Source organism: Mobula hypostoma, chromosome 19 (genome assembly GCF_963921235.1).
Source record: "Mobula hypostoma chromosome 19, sMobHyp1.1, whole genome shotgun sequence".
NCBI classification, from domain to species: domain Eukaryota; kingdom Metazoa; phylum Chordata; class Chondrichthyes; order Myliobatiformes; family Myliobatidae; genus Mobula; species Mobula hypostoma.
The window spans coordinates 35,104,478-35,121,240 of record NC_086115.1 but is presented as its reverse complement, the minus strand read 5'-3'; the positions used below and the strand labels follow the sequence as shown (position 1 = coordinate 35,121,240).

At 41.5% G+C, this 16,763-nt stretch overlaps 1 protein-coding gene across 5 annotated transcripts in view; it reads left to right on the top strand.

The window, feature by feature from the left end:
• The window catches only part of LOC134358954 (kinesin-like protein KIF20B), a 93,468-nt gene that overhangs the window by 8,876 nt on the left and 67,829 nt on the right, over positions 1-16,763 (top strand). For all 5 annotated transcript variants that reach the window (XM_063071664.1, XM_063071666.1, XM_063071665.1 and 2 more), the window contains exons 2-6: positions 346-502; positions 6,959-7,057; positions 7,149-7,268; positions 16,142-16,277; positions 16,371-16,555. In XM_063071664.1, coding sequence (XP_062927734.1) covers positions 347-502; positions 6,959-7,057; positions 7,149-7,268; positions 16,142-16,277; positions 16,371-16,555 — 696 coding nt within the window. In that variant the 5' untranslated portion in view covers position 346. The remainder of the gene's footprint in view (positions 1-345; positions 503-6,958; positions 7,058-7,148; positions 7,269-16,141; positions 16,278-16,370; positions 16,556-16,763) is intronic.

Here is a 16,763-nt window from a genome sequence, read left to right as displayed (position 1 = left end):
GGAATCCGTTGTATTGAAATTTAATGCCAGTTTGGGTATTTACAGACTTGAGCAATGGTGCCTCTTAGTTGCATCTAGAATTCACTGTATTTCCTCAATTCACAAATCTTTACTGTAACTCCATTGATTTCTTTTGTGGGAATGTGTGACTTGGGATGCTTTTTGATTATTACATTCAGCATGGGACTCTGCATATATTTTGGCAAGTACTTACGTAATTTTGCTTAACAAGCATCTTCCATGAATGCATCACTTTTGCAAATCACTTGCTGGTTGTATTAGAATTGTGATCACACTATATATGTAGAAAATCCAATCTCATTTGACTATTTGTTTCCTTTCTAGAATGGAACCAGTGCTCAATTCCAAGTTCACATTTTTAGAGTCACATGAGATTGTGAGTGATGATCAAGAGATTCCTACGGCGGAGGATTTTTCTGACATTAGAAAGGATTTGATTGATGAACTTTGCAGGGAAGAAAGTTCAAGTACATCACACTTGGTAAATATGAAATGGCCAGAAGCCGTAATTATGTGAGTTCGAATAGAACTGAATTTCTTTGGGCTTTTTTTCAAGCAGCTTTTCTATACTCACATTGAAGGTCCAATTTATACATTAAGGCTTTCATTCCCTTGGGATTATACTTTGAAATTCTATTAAAAAATTCTCGTCATTTCAGTTTCTCATTTAATTCGACATAGTACACAGAACATTGAACGTTACAGCACAGTATAGGCCCTTCAAACCAAGCTGTTCTGACCTTTAACCTACCCTAGGATCAGTCTAACACTTCCCTCCTATATAGCCCTTCCATTTGTTTCTATCATCCATGTGCCTAACAGCTGCTTAAATGTCCCTAATGTATATGTAATGGCTGCTACCACTACTCCTGGCAGGGCGATCCATACACTCGCCACTCTGCTTTTTTTTAAAAAAAAACCTGTGACATCTTCCTTCTCTCCCCATACTTTCCACCTATCACCTTAAAATTATGTCCCCATCATATTAGCTATTTTCGCCCTGGGAAAATGTGTCTAACTATCTATCCGATCTATGCCACTTATCTTGTGTACCTCTGTCATTCTCCTTTGCTCCATAGAGAAAAGCCCTAGCTCGCTCGACCATCTATCCTCATAAGACATGCTCTTTAATCCAGACAACACCCTGGGAAATTTCCTTTGCATCCTTTCTGAAGTTTCCACATACTTCCTATAATTAGGCAACCAGGACTGTACCCAATATTCCAAGTGTGGTCTACCCAGAGTTTTATAGAGCTACAACATTACCTTGTGGCTCTTGAACTTAATCTCCTGACTAATAAAGGCCAACTCGCCATGCACCTTCTTAAACACCGCATCAGCATGCGCAGCAACTTTGAGAGATCTATGGACGTGGGCTCCAAATCCCTCTGTTCCTCCATATTGCCAAAAATCCTGCTATTAACCCTGTATTCTGCCTTCAAATTCAACCATTCAAGTGAATCATTTCACACTTTTCTGGGTTGAATTCCATCTGCCACTTTAGCCCAGCTCTGCATCCCGTCAATGTCTTGTTGTAACCTATGACAACCTTCTACACTATCCACAACACCACCAACCTTTGTGTCAATTACAAACTTACTAATCCTGCCCTCCACTTACTCATCCAAGTCAGTTATGAAAATCACAATGAGCGGGGGTCCAGGAACAAATTCCTGCGGAGTAGTACTGGTCAACAACCCCTAGGCAGAATACATTCCGTCTATAACCACCCTCTGCCTTCTATGGGGAGGCCAATTCTGTATCCACATGGCCAAGTTTCCCTGGATCCCATGCAATGTTCCCTCTAATTTGTAATGACCAGTGTGCGCAGAAATTTTGTGCGTTTTTTTTTTGCAACATGCGTGCACTGAATAATTTCTTCAATAAAAACAGTATAAATAAGCCAGTTCAAAAACCTGCAGACAAATCATCGCAAACTACACATTGTCAACCACGTCTGCATCAGAAACCGGAAAAGGAAATGTGATCGTATACGAACGTGAAATATACCTAATATACCTAACATCCCAATAAGGCAGAGGGTGACAACCCTTTGTGCACAGTTTAAACTCCTTTGTGTGCTAGTAGCAAAAGATGTGTGTGCGCACACACACACACACACACCTTAAAGGGAACACTGATCCCATGCCTCCTGACTTTCTGAATGAGCATAACCTGGTGAACCTTAACAAATGCCTTACTAAAAATCCATATACACCACTTCCACTGCTCTGCTTTGATAAATATGCTTTGTCACATCCTTGAAGAATTCACTCAGGCTCGTGAGGCTTGTCCTGCCCCTCACAAAGCCATGCTGACTATCTCTAATCAGATTGTGCTTCTCCAAAAACTTGTATATACTGTTTAAGAATCTTCTCCAATAATTTACCCACCACTGAACTAAGAGTCATTTGCCTAATTCCCAGGATTATCCATACTCCCTTTTTTTTTTGAACAAAGGAATAACATTTGCCACCCTCCAATCATCCTGAGGATACAAAGATGATTGCCAAAGGCACATTCTCTTCCTTTGCTTCCCTTAGTAACCTGGATTATATCCTGTCTGGACTCAGAGGCTTGATGTTTTTCAAATGTTTCTCTTAATGCTTTTCAAAAATTCCAGCACATCCTCTCTCTTACTGTCAACATGTTCAGTGAATACTGAAGCAAAGTATTCATTAAAGACCTCCTCTACCTCTTCTGACTCCAGGCACATGTTTCCTCTTCTATCCCTCTTGAATAAGGCTAACCCAATCCCTGAACTATTGCCCATTTTTGTCATATAAAATGATTAATCAGCTTAATAAAGTTGGTACCTTTATACCTTGATTTGCTGTCTAAAAATTCTTCGAATTGATTGATTTGCTAGACGTTATTGTGTGCCTGATTGCAAGATACATAGGATAAGACTAATCCATCCCCTGAACTCTATATATTGTCAGCAGAATTCTTGAAGGTTATCAACATAGAAACATAGAAAATAGGTGCAGGAGTAGGCCATTCGGCCCTTCGAGCCTGCACCGCCATTTATTATGATCATGGCTGATCATCCAACTCAGAACCCCGCCCCAGCCTTCCCACCATACCCCCTGACCCCTGTAGCCACAAGGGCCATATCTAACTCCCTCTTAAACATAGCCAATGAACTGGCCTCAACAGTTTGCTGTGGCAGAGAATTCCACAGATTCACCACTCTCTGTGTGAAGAAGTTTTTCCTAATCTCGGTCCTAAAAGGCTTCCCCTCTATCCTCAAACTGTGACCCCTCGTTCTGGACTTCCCCAACATCGGGAACAATCTTCCTGCATCTAGCCTGTCCAATCCCTTTAGGATCTTATACGTTTCAATCAGATCCCCCCTCAATCTTCTAAATTCCAACGAGTACAAGCCCAGTTCATCCAGTCTTTCTTCATATGAAAGTCCTGCCATCCCAGGAATCAATCTGGTGAACCTTCTTTGTACTCCCTCTATGGCAAAGATGTCTTTCCTCAGATTAGGGGACCAAAACTGCACACAATACTCCAGGTGTGGTCTCACCAAGGCCTTGTACAACTGCAGTAGTACCTCCCTGCTCCTGTACTCGAATCCTCTTGCTATAAATGCCAGCATACCATTCGCCTTTTTCACCGCCTGCTGTACCTGCATGCCCACTTTCAATGACTGGTGTATAATGACACCCAGGTCTCGTTGCACCTCCCCTTTTCCTAATCGGCCACCATTCAGATAATAATCTGTTTTCCTGTTTTTGCCACCAAAGTGGATAACTTCACATTTATCCACATTAAATTGCATCTGCCATGAGTTTGCCCACTCACCCAACCTATCCAAGTCACCTTGCATCCTCTTAGCATCCTCCTCACTGCTAACACTGCCGCCCAGCTTCGTGTCATCCGCAAACTTGGAGATGCTGCATTTAATTCCCTCATCCAAGTCATTAATATCCCAGCACTGAGCCTTGCGGTACCATGAGTGAGGAATGAAGAACATGAATAATCCATGTGCTATAACGCATTAATGATGTCCTGGTTTAACTAATAAGGAGCAAATGATCTCCAATATATGAATGCCTAGCTGCTTTCCTTAATACTTAATTGCATTGCCATTGGTAAAACCAGCCATTCCACATCCTTCATTTGATATCTTGGGTTAATCATTGATCACCACCTTAAAACAAGATAAGAACATAATGACAACTTACTTCACTGACAGAGGACACAAATTGGGTATTTTCACACGAGATTCTGCAGATGGGGGAAATCAGAACAGCATGCAAAATGCTGGATGAACTCGGCTGGTCAGACAGCATCTATGAAAATGAATAAACAGTTGATGTTTCGGGTCGAGACTCTTCATCATAACTTGAAAGGAAGGAGGAATACACCAGAATAAAAAGTTGAGGGGTGGGGGAAGGAGGATAGCTGGAAGGTGATATGTGAATCAAGGTGGGTGGGAAAAATATAGGGCTTGAAGGAGGAATCTGAAAGAGGAGAGTAGACAATGGGAGAAAGGGAAGGAGGAGCACCATGGGGAGTTGTAGGCAGGTGAGGAGAAGAGTAAGGAAGCCAGATGGGGATTAGAAAAAGAGGGAAGGGGGAGGGAAAAATAAAAAAAAAGAGAAGGCCATGGAGCGACATGTCAGAACAGGAATGAAGATAGGACTTTAAGTGGTTGCCCACCAGAAAATTCCAGTTTTAGCAGATGGAGTAAAAGTGCTTGACAAAGCTGTCCCCCAATTAACATTGGGTCTCCTCAATATAGAGGAAGCTGCATTGGGAGTAGTGCATACAATAGACAACCCCAACAGATTTGCAGGTGAACTGTTGCCTCACCTGGACGAACTGCTTGGGGCCCTAAATTAAGGTAAGGGAAGAGGTGAATGGGCATGTACAGCATTTCTGTCACTTGCAGTGATATGTGCTGGAGGAGGTTAGTGGGGAAAGATAAATGCACAAGGGAATCACAGAGGGAGCGATCCCTGCAGAGAGTGGTGTATTTTGTTAAAAGGTCACCTGATTCTCCATGATCACAGCATCACCTCTCAGATGTACATTTTAAGTGTATCAATCTAAATACTTGAGAGGGTGTGGAACAACCCTTAAGTTTAACATTAATTAGAACACAGTCTTTAATAGGTCCCCATTAACTGGCTTAACGATTTATTTCCTACATGCAATGTTCCTTCTTAAGGCTGATTTATACTTGTGTGTACTAGCTTATGCTGTAGCCTACACAAGTGAGCTACGCCGTTGTGAACATTTATACCTGTGTGTTGGTGTGTCTGCATCGCTCTGCAATTCACCGCCAAAATGCTAGTTGACGGTGGGGTTTCTATGCCACTGTGTTGAGTTTCTTCGTGTTGAAACTCAACACGAAGAAACTCAAACTTCAAACAATGGCGACTGAAACTGAAGGAGGGTGAATTTTCTCTATGTACAGTGTAGTGTCACTTAACAGAATCAGGAATTTTGAGCCAAAATTGATTTGTCGAAAAAAATCAGCATGTACACGCATGCGCACACACCTGCCCGTGCAAGGCTTCATGGTCATGATAGATTTTCTCGGAGTAAACAAGTTTAAAGCGAGCATCTTTTTCTGTAAAAGTGAAAATCCTCTTTCAGTTAACGAAAGCAGGTACTAATGTAGGTCTTTCGTAAAAGCAAAATGTGTCCTCCATAACTTCGGAGTTCTATAAAGCTTTATGAAAAGCATTGCAGCCAGAGTTGCTATCAAGCGGACCGATCACAGTTGTTTCGGTCTGCGTTGCCCCGACACGTAGTTACATTTTGGGAGAGGTGCGCATTAGGCTACGGCATAGGGTTTGTGTAGAGTACAGTGTAGGGTTCACGGCTACACCGTACCTACGGCGTCGATTTGACGCACATGTATAAATCAGCCTTAATTTGTAATGACCAGTGTATGCAAAAACCTTGTGCTGTGAAATTTTTTGCCAGTGACAACAACATAACGTGCACTGAAATTTTTAAGTGGAAGTAAACCTGCAGCTATTCTAAGGATAATAAACTACCAAGTCCAGTTTGTTCATTGTTTAAAAGAAATAAAACAATACACAATTAATGAGACTTATTTCTCATATACAATAGGACAGCTTGTAATAATATCAATCTTTTCCCATGTTTTTAAAGTTGTTTGAAATGGTCAAAAAAAACTTATAAATTTACAAAGCAAGTTCACTCGTTCCTAACTTCGAGTGCTTTCGGTGTAGCAGTTTCTGCTGTTTCATTAAGCCATTCCGCTTTAAATGAACTAGCAGTTCTTTTGCACTGAACATACTTTGCTTCTTTGGAATTAGGCATGGTGAATCAATGATTTCTTCAATTAAAGCTGTTCTAAAATCTGCAGTTAAATCATCACAAAATCCATGTTGTCAACAGCGTCCGCATCAGAAACGGGAAAAGGAAATGTGATTGTGTATGATCATGAAATATACTTAACATGCCAATGAGGTAGAGTGACAAACTTTAGTGCACAGTTTAAATTACTTGTGTGCACTAGTTGCAAAAGATGTGTGTGCATGCACTCCCCTGAGGTAACATTGCTGACTTAAGTAGTTTATTCTGAATGTGTACTACTGCAAGCTTCCCCAGGCCTCTTGGACATAATCTTCCTCATTAATCAGAATCTTGAGGGAAGCTTGTTGCCTCGAATACATTATTGGGACTGCTGTCTCACGGATGCATCCTCAAACCTAATTGGGATGGTTAATAAATGTTAGTTTCTCTCCAAGTTGCATCTCAGCTTCCATGAGCATTGGATATTTTTCATTTAACAACAATATTTCAATCCTTTTTACTGCTGTAGTTATTCAAGAAAACCTATTCTCCCAAGGGCATATAGGAATGGAAATTTAAATGTGGATTCTGCAATCATTGGTTATGTCCTGAAAATTACTTTAAATGCATCCTTACCATTTATTTTTAGGTTCCTGAACGAAATTCTTCAGCTACAAAGGACCATATGAGTGTTTATCTTCGTATTAGACCTTTTACAGAAGCTGAAATTGCACAAAATGAATCTCAGGTTGGTTGCTATAATCACTAACTAAATTGAATGAAGAATGCTTTCTTTATAAATATGAACATCTGATGTATTATTTTCACATCCTTTCTAGGACTGCGTGTTTATAGAAAACTCAACTAGTGTGATTCTAAAAGCACCACAAAGTTCCTTAAGTTCCAGATGCAGTGATCGAGGATTTGGCCAGATGGCTCAGCGCTTTAGATTTTCCCACGTAAGAAAATTAGATTTATGTACATTATGGTATGGTGTAATGGTAATCTTGAACAGACTAATCTATGACTTTAAGTGGAACTTGCCTATTTGGTAAGATCCTTTTAAACGTGCTTAGTTTTCTAATTACACTTGTTAAGATTTTGGCTCTGATGTACAAATCTTCTAAAACTAAGGTTTTCTTGGGCATAAAAAAATTTGGAAATTCACTTTTGTGTAACAAATTATTTTGATTTTTAAAAAAATAGTTTTGACTGAATGCAATCAAATGAATTGGTTTGGATCCAATTTCATATGAAGCTTAATACTGAAAGAAGTAAGATGGGCAGCATAAACTTCACATGTAAATTGTAAATTTGGTGACCTAGAGAATTTTGTTCGATCTTTGCTATGCTGTGATTTCCATCAAGAGAGTGAATTAAATTTTGTACTTGTGGGGTACAAGTTATGCAGTAATGATATAATTAATGCCTTAAATAGGGGGCAGAACCAATTCTGTACTTCTCAAGATAATTCCATCCTTCTCCCAAATAATAAACATCTTCATCATGAAGGGTCACAATAATATCGCTGTAAAGATCATGTAAAAAAAAATCATTTTTATGTATGGATTGAGGCGCAGGCATATGGACGTCAGTGAGTTAGACTGGTAGGAGGATTTAAAAGAAGACAGTTTTTTCCTCAGTGGTTTCATCGAGGCATGACTGTGCAAGCGCGTGGACGACAGAGAGCTAGACAGGCTGGAAGGATTTAAAAGGAGACAGCTTTATAGAGCGGGTGATGGAGTAGAGGGAGACAGAGTAGGAGGGCTTTGGTCCAACGGGGCTTCGGCGATAATTGTTCGAGGAGATGTAAGCTACTTGTGAGGGACATGAAGTATGTCTTTGAGGCCGGTGTTCTGTACTGGGTGTCAGATGTGGGATGTCCGGGAGACTTCCAGCCTCCCAGGCAGCCACATCTGCGCCAGGTGCATCAAACTGCGTCTCCTTCGGGTCTGGGTTAGGGAACTAGAGATGCAGCTTGATGTCCTTTGTCTGGTCAGGGAAAGTGAGGAGGTGATAGAGAGGAGAGTAATCACACCAGGGCCTCAGGAGACAGATAAGTGGGTAACAGTCAGGAGAGGGAAGGGCAAGAGTCAGATACTAGAGAGTAACCTTGTGGCTGTCTCCCTTAACAATAAGTACTCCTATTTGAGTACTTTTGAGGGAGACAACCTACCTGGGGGAAGCAACAGTGGCCATGCCTCTGGCTCAGAAGGGTAGGGAAAGGAAGAGGATGGAAGCAGTGATAAAGGACTCTATAGTTAGGGGTTCACACAGGTGATTCTGTGGACGCAGGAAAGAAACACGGAGAGTAGTTTGCCTCCCAGGTGTCAGGGTCCGGGATGTTTGTGATCGCGTCCACGATATCCTGAAGTGGGAAGGTGAACAGCCAGAGGTCGTGGTACATATTGGTACCAATGACATAGGAAGGGAAAAGGAGGAGGTCCTGAAAACAGACTACAGGGAGTTAGGAAAGAAGCTGAGAAGCAGGAAATCATAGGTAGTAATCTTGGGATTACTACCCATGCCATGCGATAGTGAGTATAAGAATAGAGTGAGGTGGAGGATAAATGTGTGGCGAGAGATGTGTGGCAGGGCACAGAGACTCAGATTTCTGGATCATTGGGAGATCTTTTGGGACAGGTGTGACCTGTACAGAAATGATGGGTTGCACTTGAATCCCAGAGGGACCAATATCCTGGCAGGAAGGTTTGCTTAAGGCTATTGGGGAGAGTTTAAACTAAAATTGCTGGAGAGTTGGAACTGAACTGAAGAGACGGAGGAAGGGGTGGTTGGTTCACAAATAGAGAAAGCTTGGAGACAGTGCGAGAGGGAGAATAGGCAGGTGATAGAGAAGGGATGCACTCAGACTGATGGTTTGAGATGTGTCTATTAATGCAAGAAGCATCATGAACAAAGCGGATGAGCTTAGAGCGTGGATCAGTACTTGGAGCTATGAAGTTGTGGCCATTACAGAGACTTGGATGGTGCAAGGGCAGGAATGGTTACTTAGAGTTCCAGGCTTTAGATGTTTCAGAAAGGACAGGGAGGGAGGCAAAAGTGGTGGGGGCGTGGTACTGCTGATCAGAGATAGCTGCAGAAAAGGAGAAAGTCAGTCATAGGTGGATTGTCTACTGAGTCTCTGGGTGGAAGTTTAAAAACAAGAAGGGGTCAATAACTGCTGGGTGTTTTTTTTTATAGATCTTCCAATAGTAAAAGGGCCATTGAGGAGCAGATAGGGAGACAGATTCTGGAAAGGTGTAATAATAACAGGGTTGTCGTGGTGGGAGATTTTAATTTTCTAACTATTGATTGGCATCTTCCCAGAGTAAAGGGTTTAGATGGGGTGGAGTTTGTTAGGTGCGTTCAGGAAGGTTTCCTGACACAATATGTAGATAAGCCTTCAAGAGGAGAGGCTGTACTTCACAAGATCACAAGACAAAGGAGCAGAAGTAGGCCATTCGGCCCATCGAGTCTGCTCCGCAGCTCCCCCATGAGCTAAACTATTCACCCATCTAGTTCCAATTTCCGGCTTTTTCCCCATATCCCTTGATACCCTGACTAATTAGATACCTGTCAATCTCCTCCTTAAACACCCTCAATGATCGGGCCGCCACAGCTGTATGTGGCAACGAATTCCACAAATCCACGACCCTCTGGCTAAAAAAATTTCTCTTCATCTCTGTTTTAACTGGGTACCCTCTAATTCTAAGACTATGGCCTCTTGTCCTGGACTCACCCACCAAGGGAAACAACCTTTCTACATCTACTCTGTCCGACCCTTTCAACATTCGAAATGTTTCTATGAGATCCCCTCTCATTCTTCTATATTCTAATGAATACAATCCAAGAGCCGACAAACGCTCCTCATATGTTAGCCCCTGCACTCCAGGAATCATCCTCGTAAATCTTCTCTGAACTCTCTCCAACATCAGTACATCCTTTCTAAGATAGGGGGCCCTAAACTGCACACAGTATTCCAAATGAGGTCTCACTAATGCCCCATAGAGCCTCATCAACACCTCCTTACTCTTATACACTATTCCTCTTGAAATGAATGCCAACATAGCATTCGCTTTCCTTACCGCCGATCCAACTTGGTGGTTATCCTTTGGGGTATCCTGCACGAGCACCCCCAAGTTCCTTTGCACTTCCGATTTTCGAATTTTCTCCCCATCTAAATAATAATCTGCCTGATTATTTCTTCTTCCGAAATGTACAACCGTACATTTGTCAACATTGTATCTCATCTGCCATTTCTTTGCCCACTCTCCTAAACTGACTAAGTCTCTCTGCAACCTTTCCGTTTCTTCAACATTTCCTGCTCCTCCACCTATCTTGGTGTCGTCCGCCAACTTAGCCACAAAACCATTTAATCCATAATCCAAATCATCGATATACATCGTAAAAAGAAGCGGCCCCAACACCGACCCCTGTGGAACACCACTAGTAACCAGCAACCAATCAGAATAGGATCCCTTTATTCCCACCCTTTGCTTTCTGCCTATCAGCCAATGCTCCACCCATTTTAATATCTTTTTTATAATTCCATAGGCTGTCATCTTATTAAGCAGCCTCATATGCGGCACCTTATCGAAGGCCTTTTGAAAATCCAAATACACAACATCCACAGCCTCTCCCTTGTCAATCTTATTTGAGATTACCTCAAAAAATTCCAATAGGTTGGTGAGACAGGATCTTCACTTCATGAAACCATGCTGGCTTCGGCCTATCTTGTCATGCACCTCGAGGTGTTTCATAACCTTGTCCTTGACGATTGACTCCAATATCTTTCCAACTACCGCTGTCAGACTAATATGTCTGTAATTTTCTTTTTGCTGCCTCCTTCCTTTCTTAAATAACGGAACTACATTTGCGACCTTCCAGTCCTCTGGAACCATGCCAGGGTCTATTGATTCCTGGAAGATCATTTCCAATGCTTCCACAATCTCCAAACCCACCTCCTTCAAAACCCTTGGGTGCACCTCATCTGGACCGGGAGACTTATCTATTCTTAGTCCACTTAGCTTCCCAAGCACTTTCTCTCTAGTTATCTTGACTGTACCTAATTCTATTCCCTGATCCCTCTGGCTATCAGGTATATTGCTCATGTCTTCCACTGTGAAGACTGATGCAAAATACTCATTCAGTTCCTCCGCCATCTCTTTGTTATCCATTATAATTTCTGCAGCATCATTTTCAATCGGCCCCGTATCTACCCTTGTCACTCTTTTACTCTTCATATATTTTTAAAAACTCTTAGTATCCTTTTTTATGTTAATCGCCAACTTCCTTTCATAATTCATCTTTTCTTTCCTAATGACTTTCTTAGTTTCCTTCTGTAAGTTTTTAAAAGTCTTCCAGTCCTCATTTTTCCCACTAATTTTTGCTTCCTTGTACGCCGTTTCTTTTGCTTTTATTTTTGCCTTAACCTCTCTCGTTAGCCACATTTGTGCCATTTTTCCATTCATGATTTTCTTTTTTCTTGGAATATATTTTTCCTGCATTTTCCTTATTTCTTGTAGGAATTTCATCCAATTCTGCTCTGCTGTCCCTCTATTTAGTTTACTTTTCCAATCGACTTGGGCCAGTTCCTCTCTCATACCACTGTAATTTCCCCTGTTCCACTGAAATATCGATACACCTGGTACCAGCTTCTCCTTTTCAAATTTGAAACTGAACTCAATCATATTATGACCACTACTTCCAAGGGGTTCCTTTACCTCCAGCTCCCTAATTGCCTCAGGTTCGTTACACAGCACCCAATCCAAAGCAGCTGGTCCCCTGGGCTTCTGGACAAGCTGCTCCAAAAAGCCATCCTGTAGGCATTCTACAAACTCCCTCTCCTGAGACCCATTACCTTCCTGACTTTCCCAATCCACTTTCATATTAAAATCCCCCATAATTATCTTGACATTTTCCTTCTGACAACGCTTTTTCTATTTCCTGCTGCAACTTGTAGTCCACATCCCGGCTGCTGTTTGGAGGCCTGTATATAACTGCTATTAGTGTCATTTTACCCTTGCCATTTTTTAATTCTACCCATAAGGATTCTACCTCTTCTGATCCTATGTCCCTTCTTTCTATTGATTTGATATCGTTACTTACCATCAGGGCCATGCCACCCCCTTTACCTACCTTCCTATCTTTCCTATACACTGTGTATCCTTGGATATTCAGCTCCCATCACATCCATCATTTAGCCATGACTCAGTGATGGCCACAATGTCATATCTTTTCCTTGATCTGGTATTGGGAAATGAACCTGGTCAGGTGTTAGGGGTCTCAGTGGGAGAGCATTTTGGAGATAATGATCATAATTGTATCTCCTTTACCATAGCATTGGAAAGAGATGGGAACAGACAAGTTAGGAAACCGTTTAATTGGAGTAAGGGGAAATATGAAGCTATCAGGCAGGAACTTGAAAGTATGAATTCGGAACAGATGTTCTCAGGGACAGGTACGGCAGAAATTTGGCAAATGTTCAGGGGATATTTGCGTGACGTTCTGCATAGGTACATTCCAATGAGACGGGAAAGGATGGTAAGGTACAGGAACTGTGGTGTACAAGGGCCGTTGAAAATCTAGTCAAGGAGAAAAGAAAAGCTTACGAAAGGTTGAAAACTAGGTAATGATAAGAGATCTAGAAAATTATAAGGCCAGCATAAAGGAGTTTAAAAATGAAATTAGGAGAGCCAGAAGGGGCAATGAGAAGGCCTTGGCGAGCAGGATTAAGGAAAACCCCAAGCCCTTCTACAAGTATGTGAAGAGCAAGAGGATAAGACGTGAGACAATAGGACCAATCAAGTGTGACAGTAGAAAAGTGTGTATGGAACTGGGGGAGATAGCGGAGGTGCTTAATGAATACTTTGCTTCAGTATTCGCTACGGTAAAGGACCTTGACGATTGTAGGGATGACTTAGAGCAGACTGAAAAGCTTGAGCATATAGTCATTAAGAAAGAGGGTGTGCTGGAGGCTTTGGAAAGCATTAATTTGGATAAGACACTGGGACCGGACGAGATATACCCCAGGCTACTGTGGGAGGCGAGGGAGGAAATTGCTGAGCCTCTGGCAATGATCTTCGCGTCACCAATGAGGACGGGAGAGGTTCTGGAGGATTAGAGGGTTGCAGATGTTGTTCCCTTATTCAAGAAAGGGAGTAGAGATAGCCCAGGAAATTATAGACCAGTGAGTCTTACTTCAGTAGTTGGTAAGTTGATGGAGAAGATCCTGAGTGGCAGGATTTATGAACATTTGGAAAGATATAATATGATTGGGAATAGTCAGCATGCCTTTGTCAAAGGCAGGTCATGCCTTACGAGCCTGACTGAATTTTTTGAGGATGTGACTAAACACATTGATGAAGGTGAGCAGCAGATGTAGTGTATATGGATTCAGCAAGGCATTTGATAAGGTATCCCATGCAAGGCTTATTGAGAAAGTAAGAAGGCATAGGATCCAATGGGACCTTGCTTCATGGATCCAGAATTGGCTTGCTCACAGAAGGCAGAGAGTGCTTGTTAAATGGGTCATGTTCTGCATGGAGATCAATGACCAGTGGTGTGCCTCAGAGATCTGTTCCAGGAGCCCTTCTCTTTGTCATTTTTATAATTGACCTAGTTGAGGAAGTGGAGGGATGGGTTAGTAAATTTGCTGATGACATAAAGGTTGGGGGTGTTGTGGATAGTGTGGAGGGCTGTCAGGTTACAGCGGGACATCAATAGGATGCAAAACTGGGCTGAGAAGTGGCAGATGGAGGTCAACCCAGATAAGTGTGAGGTGGTTCATTTTGGTAGGTCAAATATGATGGCAGGATATAGTATTAATGGTAAGACTCTTGGCAGTGTTGAGGATCAGGGTGATCTTGGGGTCCGAGTCCATATGACACTCAAAGCTGTTACGCAGGTTGACTCTGTGGTTAAGAAGGCATACGGTCCATTGGCCTTCATCAATCATGGGATTGAGCTTCGGAGCCGAGGGGTAATGTTGCAGCTATATAGGACCCTGGAGTACTGTGCTCAGTTCTGGTCACCTCACTACAGGAAGGATTTGGAAACTATAGAAAGGGTGCAGGGGAGATTTACAAGGATGTTGCCTGGATTGGGGAGCATACCCTATGAGAATAAGTTGACTGAATTTGGCCTTTTCTCTTTGGAGTGACAGAGGATGAGGGGTAATCTGATAGAGGTATATAAGATGAGAGGCATTGATCATGTGGATAGTCAGGGGCTTTTTCCCAGGGCTGAAATTGTTGCCGCAAGAGGACACAGGTTTAAAGTGCTGGGGAGTAGGTACAGAGGAGGTGTCAGGGGTAAGTTTTTTTTAACGTAGAGATTGGTGAGTGCATGGAATAGGCTGCTGATGACGATTGTGGAGGCGGATACGGTAGGGTCTATTTAAGAGAATCCTGGATAGGTACATAGAGCTTAGAAAAAGGGCTATTGGTAACCCTAGGTAATTTCTAAAATATGTACATGTTCGGCACAGCATCGTGGACTGAAGGGCCTGTATTGTGCTGTAGGTTTTCTGTGTTTCTATAGTCTATTAGAACCTTCACCTGGCATTATTCCTACCAAAGTTGTGATATTGTTAATCCTTCATTCTACTTGCTTGATCCTATCTGTTGGTTGTGGGATCTTTGGCTTGTCTTACATGCTCTTTAGTTATATTTTGGTATTCCTGATCTATTAAAAACTCATTAAATTAGAAATAGTTTACTGAAAGTAGTACCAAAGATATGTCAAACCCTGAGATTACAGGCTAGAAGGAATATAGTTCTGCTGCATGACCCATGTGACTTCAATACCAACAAGATTAATGTGGTCATTACTCCAAATTATGGAAGATGCATCTACATTCGACACATTGGTATGGGCTGTAGTACTCAAGTGGATTGGTTTTTTTACTCTGTCAACTGTTTTCTTCAGGTTATGGCCAAATTGCTCATTGTTCATCCTGTAGAGCCATTTTTTGATGATGGGTATCTGAAGCCAGCCGGCCAGAATACATTCTGTGGTTTGCTTCTGAGACTCAACATTGGGAAGTACTGATCAATAAAGTGACAAAGGCAGGAAATGAAAACTGAGCAAGAGATTTGTGTAAACGTGAGATAATCTGCAGACGCTGGAAATTCAAGCAACACACACAAAATGCTGGTGGAACGCAGCTGGCCAGGCAGCATCAATAGGAAGAAGTACAGTTGATGTTTCGTGTCGAGACCCTTCGTCAGGACAGAGATTTGTGTGCTTGTTTGTCTGCATGCCATGAGATGTCATGGAGTCGCATATCAGTGTTGAGGTTCCAGGGTCACTTCTTGATGACCCATGTTACCACCATTTAGAAGATACCTGGATTGTGATAGAAGAATTTGAGGGATTGACTCATGGGTATATTTCAGTGAGGATGAATTTGTCAGTTGATAGTTTTATCAGCTGAACAAATCCCAGTTTAAAACATCAGACCTCAGACTGACATTCTAAGGTGTTGATTGCAATGATTTAGACAATGTTAACTACATCAGTTGTAAACTGAGATCAACTGTGTGTTTGTGTGTCCTCCTCCTCCCCTCATGGGCTGAACAAAGTTTCACTTAAGTTGAGCATGAAGCTGACCATGATCTGAATTATTAATCCATAATATAATCTTTGTATTCTCCTTGGTGTAAAGTATTGTAAAATGTGTATATGCCTATAAATTTTATTTTACTTGGTGATTAGGTTTATACTATTTGATTTATGGTTTATACTATTTTAAAGTTGTTCCATTGGGACAGTAGCAGTATTGTTTCACTGGTTAGTGGAGGCTTTTAATTCTTTTATTTTTCCACCCCAGGTTTATGGGCCAGAAACCAAACAAAGAGAAATATTTGGAGCAGTTAAACCCTTTATTGAGGAAGTTCTGAATGGACAGAACTGTTTAATTTTCACTTATGGTGTTACCAATTCAGGGAAAACCTACACGTTTCAAGGTTTGGGTCTTTAAATACTATTGTAGAAGGAATAAGTAGCTTCTCCTTTTCTTAATTGTTGCTCATAAAATTATTACTTTAATTTTGTTACAGGACCAGACCGTGATGTGGGTATCATACCAAGGGCGATGAGTCTTCTATTTAAGAGTATTGAAGGAAAAGTTTATCAAAATATGAATATTAAACCACAGAGAAGTGTGGACTTCAGTAAATTAACAGACATACAAGTGAAAGAGGAGGAAACATTGAAGAAATCAGTACTTCACCTATTAAATGAGGTAACTCACTGAAGCTACCAGCTTTCTTTTGTTAAGTAATCCTGTGACGCATAAACAGTATTTAAATTATTATAAATTCAAATTTAGTTGTTACGTTGTATTATCACAGATGGTAGTGAAAAATCTAATCATTTCCCTCTATAAGAAGAGCTCTACGTTGAGCTGTGTCAATTTAATAACTTCATTTTTTCACAATGCTCAACCCAAA